This window comes from Notechis scutatus, chromosome 1 (assembly GCF_049901735.1).
Source record: "Notechis scutatus isolate UNSWTSFEM ecotype Mainland chromosome 1, rNotScu1.2, whole genome shotgun sequence".
Lineage (NCBI taxonomy): Eukaryota > Metazoa > Chordata > Lepidosauria > Squamata > Elapidae > Notechis > Notechis scutatus.
The window spans coordinates 23,400,489-23,424,076 of record NC_142009.1 but is presented as its reverse complement, the minus strand read 5'-3'; the positions used below and the strand labels follow the sequence as shown (position 1 = coordinate 23,424,076).

At 38.8% G+C, this 23,588-nt stretch overlaps 1 protein-coding gene across 1 annotated transcript; it reads left to right on the top strand.

Annotated features, from left to right (window-relative positions):
- The first annotated feature begins 331 nt into the window (after window positions 1-331).
- On the top strand, window positions 332-17,792 carry NIPSNAP2 (nipsnap homolog 2). The gene is made up of 10 exons (XM_087958524.1): window positions 332-497; window positions 6,715-6,854; window positions 6,942-6,987; window positions 8,217-8,311; window positions 8,642-8,712; window positions 10,187-10,327; window positions 10,750-10,781; window positions 12,282-12,376; window positions 13,912-13,995; window positions 16,233-17,792. Exons 1-10 carry the CDS (start codon window positions 403-405, stop codon window positions 16,295-16,297), a joined length of 864 nt encoding a protein of 287 aa, XP_087814650.1. The 5' UTR covers window positions 332-402; the 3' UTR covers window positions 16,298-17,792.
- The last annotated feature ends 5,796 nt before the right edge of the window (window positions 17,793-23,588 follow it).

Sequence of the window (23,588 nt, the reverse complement as noted above, 5' to 3'; positions counted from 1 at the left end):
TTCCCACCGTAAATATTCTTCCATTTCCTCTGGATGAGCTGTATTTTTGAACACGGCTAAATCTATAGAAGTCTTGCAGGTAGGAAATAGAGCAGTAGCGAGATTTATTTCGCGGGCTGCCCTCCCAAAATCTTTTTTGCTATCCCATTTTTCCCTCCTTTCAGTCGCGTCATATTTGCGACTTACGCAACTCGGGAATCCACGCGGAGTTCCTCGGCGACCCCTCACCGTCCCGCGTCTCGCATTGCGCGCGAGGCAAACCTGCCCCTTCCACCCCTCCTGTCCCCGCCCATCCCCTCCGCTATCCTCTCCTCGCAACCCTAATGCCCCCTAGTGGCTGACCAGGTGCAACGCCCCGCTCTCTCGCCCCGCTCCCCACCGCCGCCAGCGTAGGTGGTCAAGATGGCGGCCGGAGTGCTGCTGCGGGGGAGCGGGGGCCGCCTCCGCTGCGGCCCCTTCCCGGCACCGGGGGCCACTTTCCGTCTTATCTACCTCAGGTGAGCGAAGCTGCAGAAAGGGGAGGGAAGCGTGTCCCGCGCGCATCCCTCTCTTCACCACCACCACCCCGTCCCGCGGCCGCCGTCATCCTCAAGGTCACGGGCAAGTCAGGTGGTTTTTAGGAAGCTCCCCGTTTCCTTCGCTCTGGGAGGGAAAAGCAGAACACCAGCCCCGTCCAGGGAATGGTTGTAAATGCGTCCATGGACGCGGCTGGTGCCTAATACAGCGCCCAGGCTGGATCTGTGTAACCCTTTGCAGACTCTTTATTATGCTCCCCCCACCCCCGCCGGTCTAATGCTCCAGTGGCTGGTTTCTTGCAACACGCGTGCGCACTGGAGGAGTGTGGATGTGTTTTTTTGGGGGGCGTGTTGGGTAAACCCCCGACAGTTTATGGTTCAGGATAGAGGATGGAATGTTTTAGTCGTCGTGTGAAAGGATGTCCCGTTCATGCCCTCTGCCCATGTAAACTAGTTTGTTTCTTCTCAAAATCCCCATAGTTAAGCCCCAGCAAAGACGTTTTGAGACACCCGCCTCATCCCATATTACAGGAACACTCTCCTCTTTATTTCAACGTGTCCATTTGTATTCTTATTAAATTGTAAGTGACTTTGGAGCCCTTTATGATGGGTTGTAAGTATCCTCTTAGCAATAGTCGTTGGATAATATGGGACATTCCTGTCATTTCAGTATTGCACACCAAATGCTATGTAAAGTAACCTGCAGCTGTAGATTTTTCGTCTTTCTGCTTCCACTTGTCATCCACTGGATCATTCTTTCCTAGTATACTATACTAAGAACAGGCAAAGGCCTGGCATAAATATATTAATATACATTTTATCAAGCCATTCCCTCTCCATTTATCTGTGAAGCCCATTGGCTACCTCCCTGCCCATGAATTGGCTCTTCTTCAATTACTTTAGTTAACAGCGATATATGCCACTAAAGCCCCCCTGGATTTTATGTAGCACAGACAGGTTAGTCTTTGTGCAAAATGTCTATGTAGACTCTCAGTCATCCCTCAGATCAGGGTTGTCCCAAAGGAGCTGAAGAAATTTCTTGGATGAGAAACATCTTCAAAGAAAAACCAGAAAGCCCAGTAGTCTCTTGAAAAAAGCACCTTTGGGACTTTGTACAAAAATTAAAAAATAGTGGACACAAGGAGTTATCAAAGAGTAGCAAAGTAAAAACAGAACATTCTCAGGTTTATTTCAACACGGATCTCATTGAGTCGGAGACAGATGAGCATTGAAATGTTTCACGTTTTCTCAGAACAATTTAGCAAACAAAAGGGCTTTAGCACATTGCAGCTGTTAATAATGTGCCTGTAATCACCCCCCACCATGGAACTTTCATCTGCAAAACTTCCTTGTTTTCCCCTCTCTTGACCCATTTAATTCATTTAAATAGAATTAGAATAGAATAGAATAGAATTCTTTTATTGGCCAAGTGTGATTGGACATACAAGGAAGTTGTCCTGGTGCAAATGCTCTCAGTATACATAAAGAAAAGATACATTCCTTAACAATCAAGAATCATAATGTACAACACTTAATGATAGTCTTAGGGTACAATAAGCAATCAAATCATACTAGGAAACAGTCAATATAAATCGTAAGAATACAAGCAACAAAGTTACAGTCATACAGTCATAAGCGGGAGGAGATGGGTGAAAGGAAGGATGGAAAGATTAATAGTGATAGTAATGCAGACTTAGTAAATAGTTTGAGAGTGTTGAGGGAATTATTTGTTTAGCAGAGTGATGGCATTCAGGGAAAAATTGTTCTTGTGTCTAGTTGTTCTGGTGAGCAGTACTCTATAGCATCGTTTTAAGGTTAGGAGTTGAAACAGTTTATGTCCAGGATGTGAGGGGTCTTTAAATATTTTCACAGTCCTCTTTTTGACTCGTGCAGTATACAGGTCCTCAATGGAAGGCAGGTTGGTAGTAATTGTTTTTTTCTGAAGTCCTAATTCCTCTCTGAAATCAGTGTCTGTCTTGTTGGGTTTCAGAACTAAACTAGACAGTTATAGAGGTGACAGAGGACAGACTCAATATTCTCATGAATGATATCACTTTGCATATGATCAAGTGAGCTTCTTCCCAAGAAAGCTTATAGTTGAAATAACATTGTCAGTTTCGAGCAAGGGCTATTGGACACTGTCTGAATTTTTTTTATCAAGGAGATCCATTGTAGATGGCTGCCACGACCACAATTGAATCCAAAATTTCTATTACTAAACAAGGCAGCTGTTAAGTGAATTTTGCCCTGATTTATGACCTTTTTGTCATAGTTGTTAAGCAAATCACTAAGTGAATCATGTGGTCATTAAGCGAATCTGGCTTCCCCCATTGATTTTGCTTGTTGAAAACCAGCTGGAAAATTACAAATCACATAATCCTGGGACAGTGCAGCTGTCATAATACATGTCAATTGCCAAGTGCCCAAAGCTTGATCAAGTGACCATGGGGATGCTGCAACAGTCCTAAGTGTGTTTATCATCCAATGATAAACGTCAAATGGCCACTAAACAAATGGTTGTAAGTCTAGGACAACTTGTACAACTTTCCACATGGCTGTGAAGTTATATAAAATCATACATTGCAACGTCCTACCTGTCAATGAATACTTCAGCTTCAACCATAACAATACAAGAGCAAACAATAGATGCAAACTCAAGGTTAATCGCACCAAACTTGATTGCAGGAAATACGACTTCAGCAACAGAGTGGTCAATGTCTGGAATACTCTACCTGACTCTGTGGTTTCTTCCCCAAACCCCAAAAACTTTAACCTTAGGCTTTCTACTATTGCCCTCACCCCTTTCCTAAGAGGCCTGTAGGGGGCGTGCATAAGCGCACCAACGTGCCTACTGTCCCTGTCCTATTGTTTCTTTTATTTTTCTTATATGTACCCATGTATTCATAACTATGTTTTTACTTATACCTATTATCTTGTAAGCGATTGACAAATCAAATAAATAAATAAATAAAAATAAAAAGTTTACTCGGTGTGTTTGGATTAGTCACCATACTAATCCAATCCTAACACCATTTGCTCAATATATGTGGGAGCAGTTCCTTCTCAAAATCACTTGTAAAGTTGTGCATGGCATGGGAGCAGTTACCCAAGCAATATCTTGTCCTGATTATATCGTTGTGTGCCACCCAATTAGGCAGGGAGGATATCTTATGGCTCTCATTGGATAAAGAATTTCACCTTGTAGGTACCAGGAAGATAGTCTTCTCTGCCATTGCCCGGCCCCTTTGGAAAACCTTACCCCCAGGGGTGTGATGAGCCCCCACTCTCCTAACCTTCAGAAAGATTGTTAAAACCTGGCTCTGCCAATTGGCGTGGGAGTCAAAGAGTGTTAGACAATCCTGGAGATGGTTGGTTTCATGAGAGTGTTCTCTCCACCTTTTAAACTTTTAATACAGTAACCCTATCTTTTAATTCTGTTTTTAATTTTGTTCTTATTTACACTTTTATATTTTGTAACATAGGTGAAATGGGCAATATAGAAATGGGATGGATGGATGGATGGATGGATAAATATGCATCATATGGTGGTTGTGAGGAACAATGGAGAGAGAAAAACAGATGACTGAGAACCTTGGGTTTTTAGGTGAAAGGTGATATATAAAAATAATAAATAAAAATCTGTATCAGAACTTTCCCCTGCATATCCTTATAATTCATAGCCATCCACACCAAGTCTCTTTCAAATGAAGGTTTCAACTATTTTATGCTCTTTGGCCCTAGATACATTTCTGTTTCATGCATCTTTCTGATTTTCCATTCCTAGAAGTCTTCCCCAACCTGGTGCTTCCAAATATGTTATCCCAGTCAAAAAAAAAAAAATAGCTTTGAGAGAGAATTGTTACTAGGTGGTAAAGAAGAACACATACTTTTACATTATTTTTCCTCTATATTTTCACTTTTAAAAAGTAAGAGAAGCATAATCTCTTATCCATATCTATTAATCATAGCTGTTCAGTGTCTCCTTGTACCACAAGATGAGTAGCATATAAATTTGATCAATAAAAATAAATAAATTCACACTGGGATCATTTAAAACACATTCAAGGAAGTAACCGAAACAATTGGAGATGATCCAAACTATTCTTTACTGAAAAGAGTGAATAATCAAACCCCATGTTTTGGAGGGGGGGCCCCCAACCCCCGGCTCCGGGGGGGAGCCGGTGGAAGAGGGGGGGGGGGGGGGGGGGGGGGGGGGGGGGGGGGGGGGGGGGGGGGGGGGGGGGGGGGGGGGGGGGGGGGGGGGGGGGGGGGGGGGGGGGGGGGGGGGGGGGGGGGGGGGGGGGGGGGGGGGGGGGGGGGGTGGGGGGGGCCCCAATGTAAGATTAATGTGAATAGGTTACCCATGTATAGCATGCATGAGTGCAGTAAACACCTTTAAGGAATGACAGAGGCTAGTGTTTGGTAACAAAGGCTGGATAAAAATATTCTGATTGAGCTACTAAATCCAGAGTGTAAAGATGTTCTGGTATGTATTGTTTATATTTTGTTAAAAACTATGCCTGATAAAGATGTATGGGCAATTCAAACGTCCTTGAGATGTACTAGTTTCCTAGGAAACAGGATTTTCTCGCAAATTAAGTAATGAGGCCCTGGAATTATTATTGTATGATTCACTTCTATTGTATGATTCACTTCTACCCAATTAAGTCTAACCATTTTGACATGAATTAAGAAGCAAGAGTGATACTTATATGACATCACTATTTATGGCTATACTTATATTACTGTCTTGTACATAAAACATTCTGAATATATGGACTAGAGCCACTGTTAAGGCTTACCTTGTGGCGATAAGAGTAATGAAGCATCATTAGTTCTCTACCATTACTGTATCTGTGGAAAACCATCTCATGGGCCTATTTTAGGTGATAGATGTCCTCTTGGATAGAGCAGGGGGGGTTGGAGATCCCTTGCAGGAGTCTGCAAAAGAATTTGTTTATCTATCTTGCAAAGTCACTCAAATTTGCTCACTGTTGAACCCTGGCTTTGTTGCAGATCTGGGAAGGGTTTGAACCTGTTGAGCCTGAGGAAGTGAACAGAGACCTTGGGATTAATTTGTAGTAAGACACAGAGAGGGACTACCTAGAAATTATATCTTCCCCATTGAAGTTAAAAACTTATGGCTCTCCAAAGACAGTATTACTAAACTACAATTCCCAGTAACTTCAGTCTGGGGTAAACTGGGAATGCACTGGGATTTATAGTTAAGCAATTTCTGGATGGCTGCAGATTCACGATGTTAGATTAAATGAATACTTAGATTTCAGTATAGTTGAAGTATTCTTGTTATATTAGTAAAACCTAAAAGAGCATGATCTTATATATCCAATTATATGTCTGTCCCATTGTTAGACATTTAGATAAAAAGGCTCTGCAGCCTTTCATATCTAGTCTTCAGACCACCTTCAAAAAGTACATGATCATAAACATAGCACTTACTGTTATTACGGTATTAACATTGCATCTATGTGCAAAACCTTAAATCTGCCATACTTTTCCTGAGGACTATGCAGCTATTACTATGCCTCCAGAAAAAATGCTGTTTTAAGATGTTTCATACAGATGGCACACTTATACTTTTTAAAGTAGCATTTGAGCTACCACATCACTTTAGTAGGTAGTTGATAAATTGAAATTGTTAACTTTTAAGGTGTTTTTTTAATCTGAAAAAAATATGTTGGTAGTTCTGATTGTGACTATGTGCCATCAAATCATTTTTGATTCTTTGAAACCACAGAGATTCTCTCTGATGAGCTATCCTATCTAGTCTTGATTAAAAAAAATTAATCTGTCTAATATCACTGCAGAAAGTTAATCATGTAAGTTGTATACCATTGAGATGTTGTTTCCACATTTTACTATTTTTATTTCTAAAATCCTTGAAAAGATTCTCTGACAACATACTAGTTACAGAAGACTTCTTTAAATTTGTGCTTTCTCTTTTACCAAAATAAAGAATATTGACAAGAAATGTTTAAAAACAGAAGAACATAGTGGTAAATATTTTAAAAAATAAATGTGTATCTTTTATCTTGTTGCATGCATATAAGCTTATCCAAATTTAAATATACATAAACATAATTTTACTTAAAAAGACATTTGTACAAAAATAAATGCAATGTTGGGAATTAACTCTGAATTAACTATAATTTATATATTCTTTGACCATTTCTTGCAGGGGCCTTGCCTTATCACATAACCAATCTGGAGAAGATAGTTGGCTAAAATCACTGTTTGTCCGCAAGGTTGATCCCAGGAAAGATGCTCACTCCAACCTCTTAGCCAAAAAGGAGACTAGCAGCCTTTATAAATTGCAGTGTGAGTGTTTATTTCTATATTTAACATTTCTCTATTACAGTTTACGTCTTTCTCTTAATCGTTTAACATTGATGTTTGATGTTTCAGTTCACAATGTCAAACCGGAATGTCTAGACTCCTACAACAAACTTTGGTAAGTCCTGATATCCGGCTAGATGCTTTCAAGTTCAGGTATCAGACAATGTATCTTACATATATTTACTTACAGCCAATTTTATGAACTTAGTAAGATTTCTAAGTAAACAAACATAAGATTGGGCAAATAGTTCATCTGCTCATTTGAAAGGAGCAAGAATAAGTTATCTCAGGTTATAAAATGGATAGTATTTGAACTCTGTGTTGAAACAATTAGTACAACAGAGAGCCAGAACCTTTTCCCCATATGCATTTTTGTATTTGTAGGGAGATTTTTGCATACTGTAAGATGAGCCATGAAACAGGAAGTCTGCTATGGTTCTGTTGTTCAGGACTGTACCACCTCATTCTGCTGAACGTGTAAAAGTCATAATTATGCTATTAAATATGAGAAATATCCACTTATTAACTATGCAGAAATACTCTTGAAGTGCTCTTCTTAAAAGCAATAACTGCAGATTTCCCTTCGTCAGGGCATATCTAGATTGCCAACTTCAGGTGCTTTTAAAATATCTAGATTTTCACAAGGACCCTTAGTCATTGATGTTTTGTGAAGATGCTGTGGAGAGATCTCTTACAGATTTAGCAGAATAACAGTTGGAAGGGACCTCAGAGGTCTTCTAGTCCAACCCCCTACTCCAGCAGGAAACCCTATACCAGGGGTCTGCAACCCGCAGCTCTGGAGCCACATGTGGCTCTTTCAGCCCTCTACCGTGGCTCCCTGTTGTCTGATCCTACCACTGGCTGGCCCCTCCCCTCCCCGTCATCCTCGCCTGGCCTGAGAAGGTAAGGGTGATGGCGGGGGATGGAGACTCGTTCCATATTCCAGATCAGGAGGTGACTGGGTGGGAGTGAGTGATGTTGAGTTGCCCATGCCCCCCCCAGTCACATTGGTTGTGAAATTATTGGCTCCCGGGGGGTTTCTTTTCTGTGGGAAACAGGTCCAAATGGCTCTTGGAGTGTTTAAGGTTGCAGACCCCTGCCCTATACCATTTCAGATAAATGGTTGCCCAATCTTTTCTTAAAAATCTCCAGAGTGATTTTTTCACCACCTCATGAAAATGCAATTTCAAGAAGGCCAGGAAGATTCAGCCTAGATTGTATTGAATACTGATAGACAACAAAAGTGTTAGTAACAATCAGCTGTCACCTGTAAACACTTCAGAAGAAAGCGAAGTCGATAGCATGCAGCTTATATGCATTCCTTTTGTTTTTGTTTTTAATCAGTGAAAAAGTTCTGCCAAAGATCCATGAAGGGAAGGAGTATCCATGTACATTGGTGGGGACGTGGAACACGTGGTACGGAGAGCAGGATCAGGCTGGTAGGAGATAAGACATATAGCAGAATGCAAAATCACTCCAATGTTTGCGAGAGATGTTTTGTTCCAATCTGGATGTGAAGTTACAAAGGGTGGGCAAGGAAAACACAAATCTACTTTACAAAGTAGATTAACAGAGGGCTGATTACAAAGAGCTGATCAGACTCAAGTCCTGCAGGGTCTAAGAAAAAGCAAATACTGACCCAGCAAAATTCAAATGCTCTCTGGAATGCTTACATCTGATGCAGCAGATAGAACCAACCTATGTCTCTCCTGTAAGAAAAGAGAATTTAAATATGCATTTTTTGATATTATTTTACATTTTGATTTCAGTACATCTCTGGCGGTATGAGGGTGGCTATCCAGCCCTTACAGAAGTCATGAGTAAACTTAGAAATGATAAGGTAAAAATGAGTGATTTCTATCAATACTTTCTAACCTTTTTAGTAACTTCTGGTTTGGAGTTTCCCTTCCTCTCATGAAGAGAATGTATCTTGCTCCTGTTTTATTCTGGATACTTTGCTCAGTGGCTTGTTCCACGCCCCCACCCCTATAAAAACAAACAGGGCTATATCAGAGAGAAAAATGAAAAAGGCTGCTTATGATTGGTGATATATGAAGAAAAAAAAATCAGTGGCCACATGGAAAGGACTTTGGGCTTGAAAGTGGCTGCTTGAGAATTGGTTCAATATAGTCCTCAGGATGCTTTGCCATGAAAGCTTAGCTCCTCTTATCTACTTCTATTTGCAAGGTTATCTAATTGTCTACTGTAAAATTAACAGACATAGCCCAGTTTCTGACATGTTTCTGTAAGCTGACTGTCTCTTCCAAGAATTCATGTCTCTGGGACACTGCTATAATATTGTTAGTGGAGGATTATATTTTAGAAAAGTTTTCTGCAGCTTCATCACCAGGCATTAGTGGCTCAATTTTGTTTGGAGCTATATCCCATTATCCAGCTTTACAGAAATAAATAAATGGAGAGCTGTGCCTACTTATTTCTGATATTACAGCAAGTTTTGTACTATTTAAGAAAAAGATGAGTGATTTTTATGTTAATATAGCACCATTTTATAATGTAATAAAATTGTCTATCTGACTGCTTGGTCTTAATTAAAGTTACATATTTTAATCCAGTCTTCTTCAACCTGGTGCTGTCTACATGTGTTGGCTTTCAATTCTTGGAATCACTGTTGGATATGCTGACAAGAGATTCTAAGAGCTGAAGCCAAATACATTTAAACTACACCAGGTAAGGAAAAGATACTTTAAAGACTATACCATTTTTCAATCATATGAGGTCTCTTCTTATTCTCACGCTCTTTTTTTCTCTCTTTTGGCTTTCAAAAGATTAGCTTATGTATTTTTGAATAACTCAGTACCTCAAATCTTATATAAAGTAAGATTTATTCAAATAGTATTTACATTATCATTGACAGGTCTAGAGTTTGGTATCTATTAGGAATCACTCATATACAACCATCCATTCATCCATTCATTTATTTTCTATAGCCGCCCAACTCAACCAAGTGACTCTGGATGGCTTATAATTCTAAAAATATAAAACAATTAAAACAATATAACAAACATTAAAACAATAAAAAAAACATCCACAAAATAAATAAATACAAATAGCATCCATGATGATTAATCAACTAATGGTAAAGGCAAGAGACAGGACTCTTAAAACATTCCAATTCCAGGTACATAGCCATGTTTTTAAGCTTTGGGAAAACCCAACAAGTTTGGGGCATTTGATATCTTTCCATCATTGAATTATAAATATTTAAAGAGAATCTGGGTAAATTCTTTTTAAAAATATAATGTCTTTTCACAATACCCTTAAGGAATCCAATTTTTTGGGTGGTTGTTTTTTAGGAATTTACAGAGTTTCGCAAAGCAAGAGGAAATATGCTTCTGTCTCGTAAGAATCAGTTGCTCTTGGAGTTCAGCTTTTGGAATGAGCCTATTTCCAGGCCAGGACCCAACATCTATGAATTAAGGTCTTATCAATTACGTGTGAGTGAGCTTTTTTCCAGAGGTATAGAATTTGCATAACTTATTTTTTAAAATCAGTTAAAGAAGAAGCATAAGTGCTTTTAGTATAACCTCAGGACTTAGCCTGAATCTTATTGGATTAACAGTAGTTAATTACTCAGAAATAACGTCTTAAGACTGCATACTTGTGGAAGCTTATTCAGATAATACAACTGATAGACAAAAATGGCAGTTTGGTTCTTGATAGAAATGCCTAATTAGAGTACCAATATTATCTATGTTTTATTTGTTTTCTGCTGAAAATTATGTTGCTTTTGAAAAGAAACTAAAATGGGATTAGTAAACTAAAACAAAGAAACTAGAAACATGGGTATTAATTCTTAGCTTGTGGGTGATAAGAAAAAACTGTTTTAGATCTAATGATATATTTTGTTTCTTTTCAGCCTGGAACAATGATTGAATGGGGCAACTATTGGTAAGTGCCATAATGTGTTGAAGATGGCATTCTAGATTGCAGTATAAGTTTATATGCTGCTTCCAGGGATTGGAAGAAAATTACTAAAAACAAAAATAATAGTGCAAGACTAACTAGGTATCATTTAATACAATATTCTATTTCCCAAATACCTGTTGAGATTATTATGAATATGATTATCCCACTCAACCTTAGCATCTTTCATTATTGTAAATAGCTCAAAAAAATCTATCAGGAGCCTTCATATATGCTCCTGCGCATTCCTTCTTACCTGACTCTCTGTTAACCCAGAAGGACAAACACCTTTATGATAAACAAAGCCCTACTAGGAAAAATAAAGGTACACATTACAAAATGAAAATGAGAGAAGAATTTTCCAGCTTTTTAGAAATAAAACATGTGCATAAATATTGTTGGTATAAACAGTGACAAGTATAAATCATACCTATAATGCGATTTATATCTTTTATTTTTAGATGCGCTTGAATTTTACGACTAGGTTGAGCCTCAGATTCTCACCTGCAAAATGAGAAGAGTAGGAGCTTGCTTTGTTGAACTGATTGTAAATATAAGTAAAATAAGTTATGTAGCATTGCTACATTAAGCTAATAATTATTTTGGATAACATCCTCTTCAGTAGTATTGGCCATAAATGCTTTATTTAAATTTAGAAGACAAAAGTAAGAATTTATTCCAGACACATTCATACTCACATCCCATTTTTTCCAGTTCAAGACTACATTAATATGGCTCATTAGTCAAAATCACTTTTATCTGACTTTCTATATAAAGTGACTGGTCCATTATTTTAGGACAGGCTAATTAACCCTAGACTCAGAACTTCCAGAAAAAAACACACGTATAAAAAAAATTCTTTATATGAAGCAACCGCTGGAATCCTGAGAATAAGGAACTTTGGTTGGTCATCATAAACAGTAATGCTTGAAACTGTCTAACTTAGTATAAGGCAGTTTGAGGACAGAACTGGAGAACTTGGAGAAGTTGTTGAATGACAAATACTATCCTGGGCAGCATCTAAAGGGCATCTCCTGTATCCTGGCTCTTGACAAATTGGATTGGTTGTCTGCAAAGGCCGATTTCAAAACCTCTAAATTCTTCAGTGTTCTACAAATCAAGGAGACTGCCCTGCCAGATTTGTTTTAATAAAATATATAATAAGGCAACCCGAGTTTGATTTCAGAAGGGAGACTTTACAAATGCTTTAAATAAATAAAAATGGTTGTAAAATCATTAATGGGTTCAAGGTACTTTTTAAAATTATAAGTAATCTACATCAAGCTGAATTATGCCTCGGTGCTGTAATCCAAACACTGCTGTTGGCTTCAGGTCTTCCAAACTATTTCTATTGCTCCAAATATTATTTAAAGCAGTAGGCGGCTCTGCAATCTGTTGCTTTTTTATTGCTGTGATTGAAATACGATGCAGCATTTATGTCAACTGCAGCATTTGGTTTGTAAACCTCTGTCTCCTTACTTTCAGGGCCCGGGCTATTCGAATCCGGCAGGATGATAAAGAAGCTGTTGGTGGATTTTTCTCACAGATTGGGCAGTTATACATGGTCCATCATCTTTGGGGTAGGACTAGACTTCAGTGTCTAGGCCATGTGTGCCTAATTCTAATTGGTTTAAAGCAGGGGTCTCCAACCTTGGCAGCTTTAAGACTTGTGGACTTCAACTCCCAGAATTCCTCAGCCAGCTTTGCTGGCTGAGGAATTCTGGGAGTTGAAGTCCACAAGTCTTAAAGCTGCCAAGGTTGGAAACCCCTGGCTTAAATTAAGGCCATGTCAGGGCCCACAATGTGGACAGGTTTTAATTTGGGGGTGGTTTGAGAGATTAATTACAGAGTTGGAAGGGACCTTGGAGAACTTCTAGTCCAATCCCCTGCTCAAGCAGGAGACCCTCTATCATTCTAGATAAGTGGCAATCCAGTCTCTTCTTCAAAGCACCCACCACTTCTGAAGGCGAGCTGTTCCGCTGATTAATCGTCCTCCCTGTTAGGGAAAATTTTCCTTAGTTCCTGGTTGCTTCTCTCCTTGATTAGTTTCCGTCCATTGTTTCTTGTCTTGCCTTTTGGTGTTTTGGAAAACAGGTTGACCCTCCCCCCTCTTCTTTGTTGCTGATTAAAAGAGGTGAAACAGATGCTTGAAGCCCCTACAAAACTCAAGGCACACGTTTTTTTTCAATTAACCCCATGCTTGTCAAGGCCACTAAAAATACTGCAAAAAGACTGAAAGCTTTGGTCTTGTTCTGGGGCACCGGAGGCTGCAAAAGAGATGTTGGCAGGCTGCACATTTTGTACTCCTGCCTTGGACATATACTTCATTACCACTTCTAGTTCAGTCCAAACATAAGAACAAATTCTACTGTTATTTGCATCATTTAATGTTCCCTTGGAAAATGTGGATTTTGTTCGTGTTAAAAATGGCAGTATTTACTGTTTTCTTCTCCAGTATTCTGGATCATTCACTGGGCTCCATAGCACCACACCATATTTTTCTTTCATAGATAGCTAAGTTCTTCAACATGAAGAGTTGGGAGTCCTGGGTCATCTGCCTAGGAACTCAGCTTTGCTTCTCTGTTAAAGCTAAATCACTGATGCTCTTGGCCAGTGATCCCAACCTTTTTATGCGCGCCCGTACGCATCAGTGGCCCGCCATCTTTTTGATGAAAAGTGCTTCCGGTGACCTCACCGGAGCACTTTTCATCAAAAGATGGCGGCGCGCTTGAGCTTTCCGGTAGAAATGGCTTTCTGCCGAAAGTCACGAGGCTGCCGCATTTTTGATGAAAGTACTCCGTGAGCTTTCACCCGGAAAAGCTCACGGAAGCACTTTTCATCAAAAAGATGGCGCAGCAAACCACGCCGGTAGGACTTGTTCCACGGACCGGTACTGGTCCGCGGACCGGTGGTTGGGGACCCTGCTCTTGGCCATTCTGAAAGAATGAAAAATATAATGAATGGCCAGTGTCAGGAGGATATATACCAAATGGTACATTGACACTTGTAGTTATCACATTGCCAAGCCTTGAATGGCATTTTGTTGTAACTAAAACTTGTTGGTGGCTATCACATCACTGAAGCTGCAGATCTTTTTTTCCACCAATACTTGCAGCTTACAAAGACTTGCAGACGAGAGAAGACATAAGGAATTCTGCCTGGCACAAGCCTGGATGGGATGAGCTCGTGTATTATACAGGTAACAGTTTAGACCTCACAGTTCCTGCTTGAGTAGCATGTGGAAGCCATGCCCAGAGATGCCTGTGTTCAACTTTGGCTAGTGCACCAGTTTGCAGTCTGACATGGTGCAGAGAAACTGGCTACATTATCTCAGAGACAACTCTGGGCAGCTTACAAATATGAAATACCTTGGGATACTTCAATATCGCTTGTATCAGGCTGTTTTTAAAGATTACCCAGAAACTCCAATTGCTCCAAAGTGCAGCGGCCCACATACTTATTGGCTCCTGGAGATGAGAGAGATTTTTCCAATTTGTGGACCCTGCACTGATTGCTGATAGGCTTCCGGGTACCTGTGAGGCTCTGGTTTAGACCTATAAAGTCTTTTTATGACACAGCATTAGATTGTGTTTCAGCCAGTGTCAGTTCAGCCTATTAGAACTTTCAGGAAGAAACTGCTCGTAGTCCCTCATTTCTGAAGAGATTTAGGAAGAGAGGCTGAAGGGACTGCTATTCTATGGCAGTATCACACTTTGGAGCAGTCCCCTTGCAGGAATAATTCTATGCTCAGAACTCTTTGACGGCATTTGCTTATATAAGCAAGAGGTAAGAGCTGCTAAGAACAGGGAAAATAGGATTCAAAAATGGTATCCTATATCAATAGGATACCATTTTTGAATCATATTTTCCCTGTTCTTAGCAGCTCTTACCTCTTGCTTATATAATTCTAGATGGCCCCTCTTGGGATTTTAATGTTGCAACTTGTTTTATGTTTCTTTTAAGGCATTAGATTGCAATTGGGTAGAAATTTGGTGAATGAATAAAAAAGTAAATAAATACTCACGTAAGATATTGTGGCCCTGAAACTTTTTAGTTTTCTCTCTTCGTTGTTCCTCTTTAGATACAGATTCTCTTCTCCAAGTAGGGAGTAGGCTGACAGGTGGCTAACTGAGTAGTCTGAGTTCGGGGTAGTTTTTGGGTTGTAAACTGAAGATAAGATTAGCAAGCATTTCGGACCATATTTCTATACTTGCTTAAATGTGATAAGGATTAAAAAAAGCAAAGTTTTCTACAGGAGATAGATGCTGGGATCAGCAAAATTAGGGATTTGGGAGGACAATATCAGCAACGATGCTCATCGTGTGAAGCTTGTTATACTGCCAAGGCTGAGAGTATGGTGTCTGAAGTTGCCACGGCTGAAGACAGAGAGCTGGAAAGGAGACAAATTTTATTATCAAATCAAAGGTTCTCTTCTGTCCATTTCCAAGATGAGAAAAGAGTGACATGAAATCTGGACAGGAGAAAGACATGTTAAGATTAAAATCCTTAGGCTCTTACATGTAGAAAATTGCCTTGCTAGACTCTGTATTCAGTGATCTGCATTATTACGCTGCGGTGTAAACAGATTACCTATCTGAGCCTTGTCCTTGACTCGGCTATTTCCAACCTCTGAGTACCAGCTAAGTTCCTGGGGAGCTATTGCTGCGTCCAGATGCTGCTCTTTAAAGGAGGCCCTTTTGCTCAGGATTTCTAATTATTCTGTCTCGCTTTCCCTTTTTTAATCTTCTTGTTGCCGCTTTTTGCCTCACTGTTTCTTAAACGCATCCCAGTCTTGGCTCTGTCTCATGGGTGGCTCTTCTCCCTTATCGGGAGCAACATACTTTCTTTTTTCTAAAGTCTCAGAACTGAGTTTCGAAATGCTGCAGAACACAGCTTCTATCACATGTGGTATCAAGGTTTTCCCCACAGTGCATCTTTGTCGGAGGCATCCAGGAGGGATCAAGATTGTGGCCATAACTGCAAGGAGTGAAGCCCTGCTCATTTTGTGAATGTATCATACACCTGTGTAAAGGGGTGGTGCTTTAATTGCACACCTGCAACTGCTGTGTTGGGCTTCTTTTCTTTCTTTTTACCCTCTCCTTGTAGATCAGGGGTCCCAAACTTGGCAACTTTAAGACTTGTGGACTGTGCTGGCTGGAGAATTCTGGGAGTTGAAGTCCACAAGTTGCCAAGTTTGGAGATCTCTGCTGTAGATGCTACTGCCCTGGTTCTCTGTGTACCTGCAGATGTTAGGCATGATTACAGCTTTTTCTATTACGCCTCCAACCGCTTCTGAATATATGTTTATAGTTGTGGTGGCTACTATCACTGGCTCTTTGGGCTGCAGGAATGTGCCTTGTATTTTCTCTGGCTTCAGCAGCCATTCATTTTTCAAGTGTCACATGTATCACCTCATTTATTTTTATTTATTTTCAGTGCCACTTATTCAGGAAATGGAATCCAGAATTATGATACCCTTGAAGATTTCTCCACTTCAGTAAAGCTACTGGTCAGCCGATGCCTAGGCATTGATTTAAAGTGACTTTTTTTGTTGTTGTTTTTAGTTAATTTTGTTGGCATGTGTTTGGCAGTGAAAACCTTGACCTCTCAAAGTATTATATACTGAGGCTGGTAAATCTTTTCTTCGGATCCTGCAGGAGCACTTACAAATCCATATGGAAGGTTTGCAGGGTGGTCATTTAAGTCTTAGCTTTCAACCATGTAACTGCACAAGCATTTGGACAGGCAGCAAACACTGATGGAAGCACACATGCTTCAGTGATAGTCGCATGAGCTTTAACCATTTGAACATCTGCATTTTATTATGGGGAGACTTGTCAATTGAGTATTTTTGCTTTCATATCTGCTTATTCAGCCTAATCGGGCCTTGTGGTACAAATCATTGCTGGGGAAAGCCTTCCTCCTTTCTTGCAGTTCTCCAGATTTGTGCAGAGGGCAAATGGCATGGTTGCTTTCTTCTTTCTAGGAAAGGTGTACTGTTACCTCAAGGATGTTTGTTACCAATCTCTCCTAAGAGCAAAGGAGCTTCCTGCACTACAAAATGGTGACCGTAATATTTCTAAAAGTCACCAATGTTCACTCAAAGACACTTGGAATGTAGATGTGAAGTTAGAATATCAAAAGGAAAAAAAAATCTTAAGTTTCTTAATATAGTTTGATCTGCAACTACCTGTGCAGTTTGCATCTGTCAGCCTTTACTCATAAGTAAGTCCCATTGTGTTTAGTAAGACCAATTTCCCCAAAAAGTGAAGCTGTTGTCAATAGGGGAGAAGTTACAATTACAGTAAGTCTTCCTGTATTTTTTACTTTTCTTCTACTTTTACTTTACTTTCTTTCTTGTTTCTTTGTTGGGAACTATAAACTTAATTGCAGAGTAAAGGCACTCATGCTTCTCATTTGTAAATACCCCATCCTGATTGCTCTGTTTCAATCAAGAGTCAGTGGCAAAAAGTTTCCCAGAATGTATTGTGGACAGCTGTGCAGTTAGATGAGATTCAAGCCAGATGTCTTCAACTTTAGGATGACATTCAGTGTGACATATCTAGCGAATTCCCTAATCTATAGCATGAGAATCAGGTTAAGAAGAATCAGTGTGTTAAAATATTTTACAAACACTCCTAGACTTACACAGTAAAGTAGGATATGGACAGGTATTTTTTTTTTGGAAAAAAAAAACATTTCAATCATTTCTGTGGGATTCTTTTGTAGATGATAGTTCAGAAAAGGTAATGAAAAGTTTGCCTATTAAATTACTTAAAGACAAATCAATGTTTCTGCCATGTATAATTGTCTGTTTTTGATTTTCTTTTAGAATAGATAGATTTTTTTATATGTGTGTACAATGTAGATACATTGAACTGATTAGATTGTAAGTTGATGAATCAGTGTAATACACTGTTATCTATCATCTATGATGTATCCAACATTTCAGTGATTTTTGGCAAAATATAATAAAATCCTATTGATTTTCTCATATCATGGGCATTGTTTCGAGCTTTACTGATTATTATTAGATATTGTTTCTTTTTGCTTGGAGACAGAATATAAAGTCTTACTGAATTCACTAAATTGAATTTACTTACATGAATTATTTTAATCCGACTTGTGGAGCTGGAATGATAGAATAGTACCTGAAAAGGCAATTCAATCCATAATAAATGAATAGAATTAATTGTGCTTTAGTAAGGACAGCATTCTAGAGGTCACACTGACTGATTTTCACACAACAGGATTCTCCACAGGATCAGGCTGATTGAGGAAAACATGCTTTCTCTGGAGAATTCCTGTTCTGAGGATAACTGAAAAAGAAGCTGCAAAACCATCTTGATCCACAATAAATACTTCCTGGGACATTCCAGGCATTCTCTGTGGCTTGCTGTTAGATCCTGACATGGCCAAGAGTAAAGGATGAAGATGTTTGGCTGAGCCAATCCAACCACCACATGCATATCCTCAGCCTCAATGCCCCAAATCAGTGCCATGAAACCAGATGAGGTAGTACTTTGGACATCTTCAACAGTGATGTTCAATGTCCTATAATCCTAATTGTCTATTAGAGTATAAACAAGCATTTAAACCATGAAATTACATCAGATACAAATACATCATTTTTAAATCAGAATTACAGCAGATAAAAAGTTTAAAGTCAGGGTACCAAGAATGGCTACTCCACCAGCTGAAAATGCAAAAGGATCTGCAAAGCAGTAATAAAAATCAAGGAGCATAATGAAAAATGGGGCTAAATTGGAATAAGACAAAAACTATGACAGGTACAATATCCAGCCTTAAAACTGGTAATGAAGATACTGAAGTGATTGATAACTTCTGCCTTTATTATGTATTTAGCATATGGCATATCATAAATGGACTAGCAATACATATTAACATTTCATTTAGATTAGTAGAAGCCAATATAATATAAATATGAAGAAGATTTATGTTCAAGTATCAATGTCTAGGCCATCTAACCATTGAAGCGCAGCATTGGTTATATTTTAAAAAGTCAGATTCTTGACCAGTGTATGCCTTCAGCTTATGGCCGGTCTTCTGTATTTAAGATCAACAGTAAAGGAATAATAAATGAGCAATCAAGAAATACACCACAGATTAGCATTTGATAGAGGAGTCATGAAGGTATTGTGGGGGAAAGATTCAGGTGCTATGATGTATCTGTTCCTACAAAGAACATAATAGTGCAAGCAATGGGACACTATGAAAGTAAAACTTGGACTTTGAAGTGGGATAAAAGAATATTGACATTTTTGTATTCTAGTGTTGGGGAAGACCGCTGAAAATACCATGCACCACCAAGAAAACAAACAAATGAAACATTGAACAAATTTGAGTTTTCACTCAAAGCATGATAATCAGGTCAAATTACCCTTGTTCAAGCGTATTAGGCAAAAACCTATCTCTCTGATGCAGACTCTGATTTTGGAAAAGATAGACTGAAAGAGAAGAGAATGACTAGAAAGTGGATGGACTCAGTTACAGTAACAGTGAGTGTTACTAAAAACAGGTTAGGGGTAAGATTGTCATGAGGAAAATCTATGTATTCGCTAGAAGTTGAAAACTCAATAGCACAGAATCTTATATCTACCTGTATCTATCATCTATATACTTCTTAGTAAAGGTGTCTGATCTTCCACATCAAAGTCTGATTTCCACAACCAGCAGCCACTGATTTGCTAGGAAGATTGTAGAAATAAACTCCCATAAATTTGAGGGTTTTCTATTTCCAGTGGTTCAGACACAGAACAGTTAGCTAGACCTATGGTAATAATGGGCACAAGTAATAAAACCTTGGCAGAATGTCTACGGAGATTCTCAATCATCCAGATTATGATTGTTCCAAAGGTGCTTTTTAAAGAGGCAACTGGACTTTCTGGTTTTTCTTTCAAGATGTTTCGCTTCTCATACAAGAAGCTTCTGAAGCTTCTTGCATGAGAAGCGAAATGTCTTCAAAGAAAAACCAGAAAGTCCAGTTGCCTCTTGAAAAAAGCACCTTTGGGAAAACTTTGGAAGGAAAATCAAATCCCAAGAACCAGTCAGGAATTTGGATGTCTTCCCTTACATGAGTTTTGGTATAAGGACTATTTTGTCTTGTTCTTCAGGGGTTTCTGTTTTCTCCTCTGAAGCTAGCTGAAACAATGTTCTCTTACCTGTTCCCTATTCAACCTCACCTGGTGGAATCTGGATTTATCTAATGAATTTGGAGAGCAGTCTAGGCGTATATGAAGCTAGTTGCTTCATAGACTTTGTTTTATTTCATGGATCCATAGATCGAATATTGCCAGAATATTGCGACAAATAGCATGTTTAATCTACAGTGAATCAGTTTTCTGTTTTAGCACAGAAAGATAAATCTTCCCTTGACTTTTGTGCTACATATTTAGGCTTTGCTGACTTCTAGTGATCAACTGGATTTTTGCAACCCAGATATAATAGGACTGCTTAAATCAAGCTCCGCACCTGGTAATTTAATGTGTATATTTGTGTTGATTTCTTAACAACAGTACTAGTCTCCCATTGCTTTCTTCCTGCATGCTTTTTGACTTCACAATCTTGCTGTAGCTCTGGGACTCCCTGTAATTTTCCATCTGCATCCTGTACTAATGCCATGCCACAAAATATTAACTAAGATGTAGTTAATTGGCTGGACTTGTGGGTGAAAGGCTGGCGGTTTCAACCTTTCTTGTCTAGAAGCCCACTGAATCTACACAATGTGACTTGACCTCTTTCCCTGGTGTAGCAGTTTGGTGATTTCTGCTGCTATCTAGCATCTTCCCTCTAATTCTAGTTTGAAAAAAGAAAACTGACACAACCTATGGTGTCTTTGTAGCAAATAAAAGGTTTTTAAAAAATGGAAATAAAGAATATATATAAAATGAACCTGGTAGAGTGAAGACATCCTTTAACCCTTTCCCTCATTGGGAGATCTCACAAGTGATAAAATCAAACTTTATTTTTAAAAATAAAGTCATCTGAAAGATACAATCAATGAAAACTCGAAATTACAAAAAGGCATGCAATGTTCATGGCAGACCACTAGATGGTGATAATCTACTCTAGCGATCATGGGCAAAAGATCCTCTTTGTTATATATTACTTCCAAATAAATTAATCAAGAAGTAAATATAAAAAGTGAATATTGAACTAGGAATTAGAATATATTTTCTAGGACACTCAGACACAAGAAATTGAAATTGATTGTAACATATACAAAATAATATATACAGTATATAACATATAACAACACAAGAGCAAACAATAGATACAAACTCAAGGTTAATCGCACCAAACTTGATTGCAGGAAATACGACTTCAGCAACAGAGTGGTCAATGTCTGGAATACTCTGACTGTGGTTTCTTCCCCAAACCCCAAAAACTTTAACCTTAGACTGCCTACTATTGACCTCACCCCTTTCCTAAGAGGTCTGTAGGGGGCGTGCATAAGCGCACCAACGTGTCTACCGTCCCTGTCCTATTGTTTCTTTTATTTTTCTTATATGTATCCATGTATTCATAAGTATGTTTTTACTTATACCTATTATCTTGTAAGCAATTGACAAATAAAAAATAAATAAATAAATATAATTAGAGCAGTTATTTCTTTCTTTCAAATATCAGGAACCAATATCATTTATAGCTATGTTAATACAAAGTTATTCTGTCTAATATTTGACAACTGGATAAGTTATAAAATTATGAAAGGCATGCATTTAGTTAAAAAATATTCTGTGAAATTAAAACATTAAAAGAACGAGGAAGGTACTGTAACAAGGTAGATCACGTCAATGTTAGGGCGAGAAAAAAATGTGTGTAAGCATCGCTCAGTACCTGCTGTAGAATGTATATATGTACATATATTTGTCTATATGTTTGTATGTTTTTAAATGTTTTAAATGTATGAATCTTAAATAAACTTTATTTGATGTTAAAAAAAGAAAAAGAAAAAGTTATTTTGTCTATGGAGCCTACCAAATGGGAATTAGACAATGCAGTGACTGTAAAGGTCCTTTATCACTATGCCTGTCCCCAAAATATGCTGATAATGTATTCCCACTTGTAACTGGTTTTTGTGGCTGGGAGATTGGTGCTAGGTTCCTGCTGATACTCTACCTGCTTCCCCCACTCCATCTTCAGAAAAGGGGTGCTTTGATCTTTCTAGGTAAGCCATGAATTTTCCTTGCCAATCAAGACAGGCACTGCTTTCCTTTGTCAAGCCCAGACAGATCCACATTCAGGCAAAGCTTGATGGTGGCTGAGATATGCTGACTTCCATACTTTGGATTAACTAGACTCTCCTGTACTGTAATTGTGTATCCCTATCCATTTTAAAAAAAAAATCCTAAGGTTTTCTATTCATTCTTACCTGTGAGAGGAAAAAGATCTCAATAAGATGCCATTGCCTTTTCCCTTTGGACTGGCAAATCCCTTCAACTCTAGAATTAAGCTGTAAACATGGAATTAGCTCTAGGCTGTGGCTCTCAATATGGCTTCCTATTTTTATTTTTGCTCTTCAGTTGAGGCAAAAGTGAAGGTTTGGTGTTGCATCACCCGATCATTTCCCATCTGAGTGCTTCTGACATGTGTCCAGGCATGTTCCCTGGCCCTGAAAGTCAGCTGTTTGTTTTGTCTGTCAAACAGTGGAATTTTTCCATTGAAGCCCTTGAACTTTCTGACCGCCCAGTGGCATTCACCCAGCTTCACCAAACAGTGACTTAAAAGTCTATCCTGGCCAACAAATGTGTGCCAATTGCCACACAATCCTTTTGTCGAAAGGATTAAAAGTTTGGGTAGAAGATGTGTGCATATGTGGCCTGCATTCACATTTACATGTTACATTTTTTTTTTTTTTTTGTAAAGACAGCTAAAAATGCTGTGTGAACCAAGCTGCTATACTGGACTTATGACTGTTTGAAGTTATGATGGACTCCCTGGGGGTACTTGTGACCAAGAGTTGAAATGTTAATGGTTGGAACTGCCTGGCAATTGTATGCCCGCAATTCAGAGGCTCATCAACCAGGCCAAATTTGTAGCCGTTTGCTGCATCTCGTGGTAATATGACTACATTTTACAATGGATTTCTGGAAAACCAGCATTTACTTCCAGTTTTTGGCAAAACCACAGCCATCGCTTTATGACTGCAGCATTTGCTTTATAACTGCTGCAAACAAAGTCATAAAATTGGGTTGTTCACATGGGTGATCCAATTTAGGACTGTCATGAGTTATGATTGTGATGGAGAGGCTCCATTAACATTGCAGCTCAAGGACTTTTATTCAGTAAACTCTAGGTTTAAAAAACCTGGCTTAACACAATAATAATAACTAATAAATAAATAAATAATAACACAATCTACATAGACTTCTATAAAGCCTTAGATTCAGTGGAACACGACAAACTACTCCTAAAACTAAAATCTTATGGTATCTCTGGACACCTGCATAACTGGATAGAAGCATTCCTGTCAAACAGACAACAAATGGTCAAAATTGGGAGCGTCCTATCAAATTCTGTACCTGTCAACAGTGATGTCCCCCAGGGCAGTCTTCTAGAACCAACTCTCTTCGTACTCTACATAAATTATCTCTGTGATCATATTAAGAGCAACTGCTTTCTCTTCGCTGATGATGTAAAGCTATTCAACACCACAGACAATAACTGCTACCCTTCAAAAAGACCTTGACTATGTATCAGAATGGTCAAACAAATGGCAACTTCAAATCTCAACAAATAAATGCTCTGTCTTACATATTGGCAAAAAAA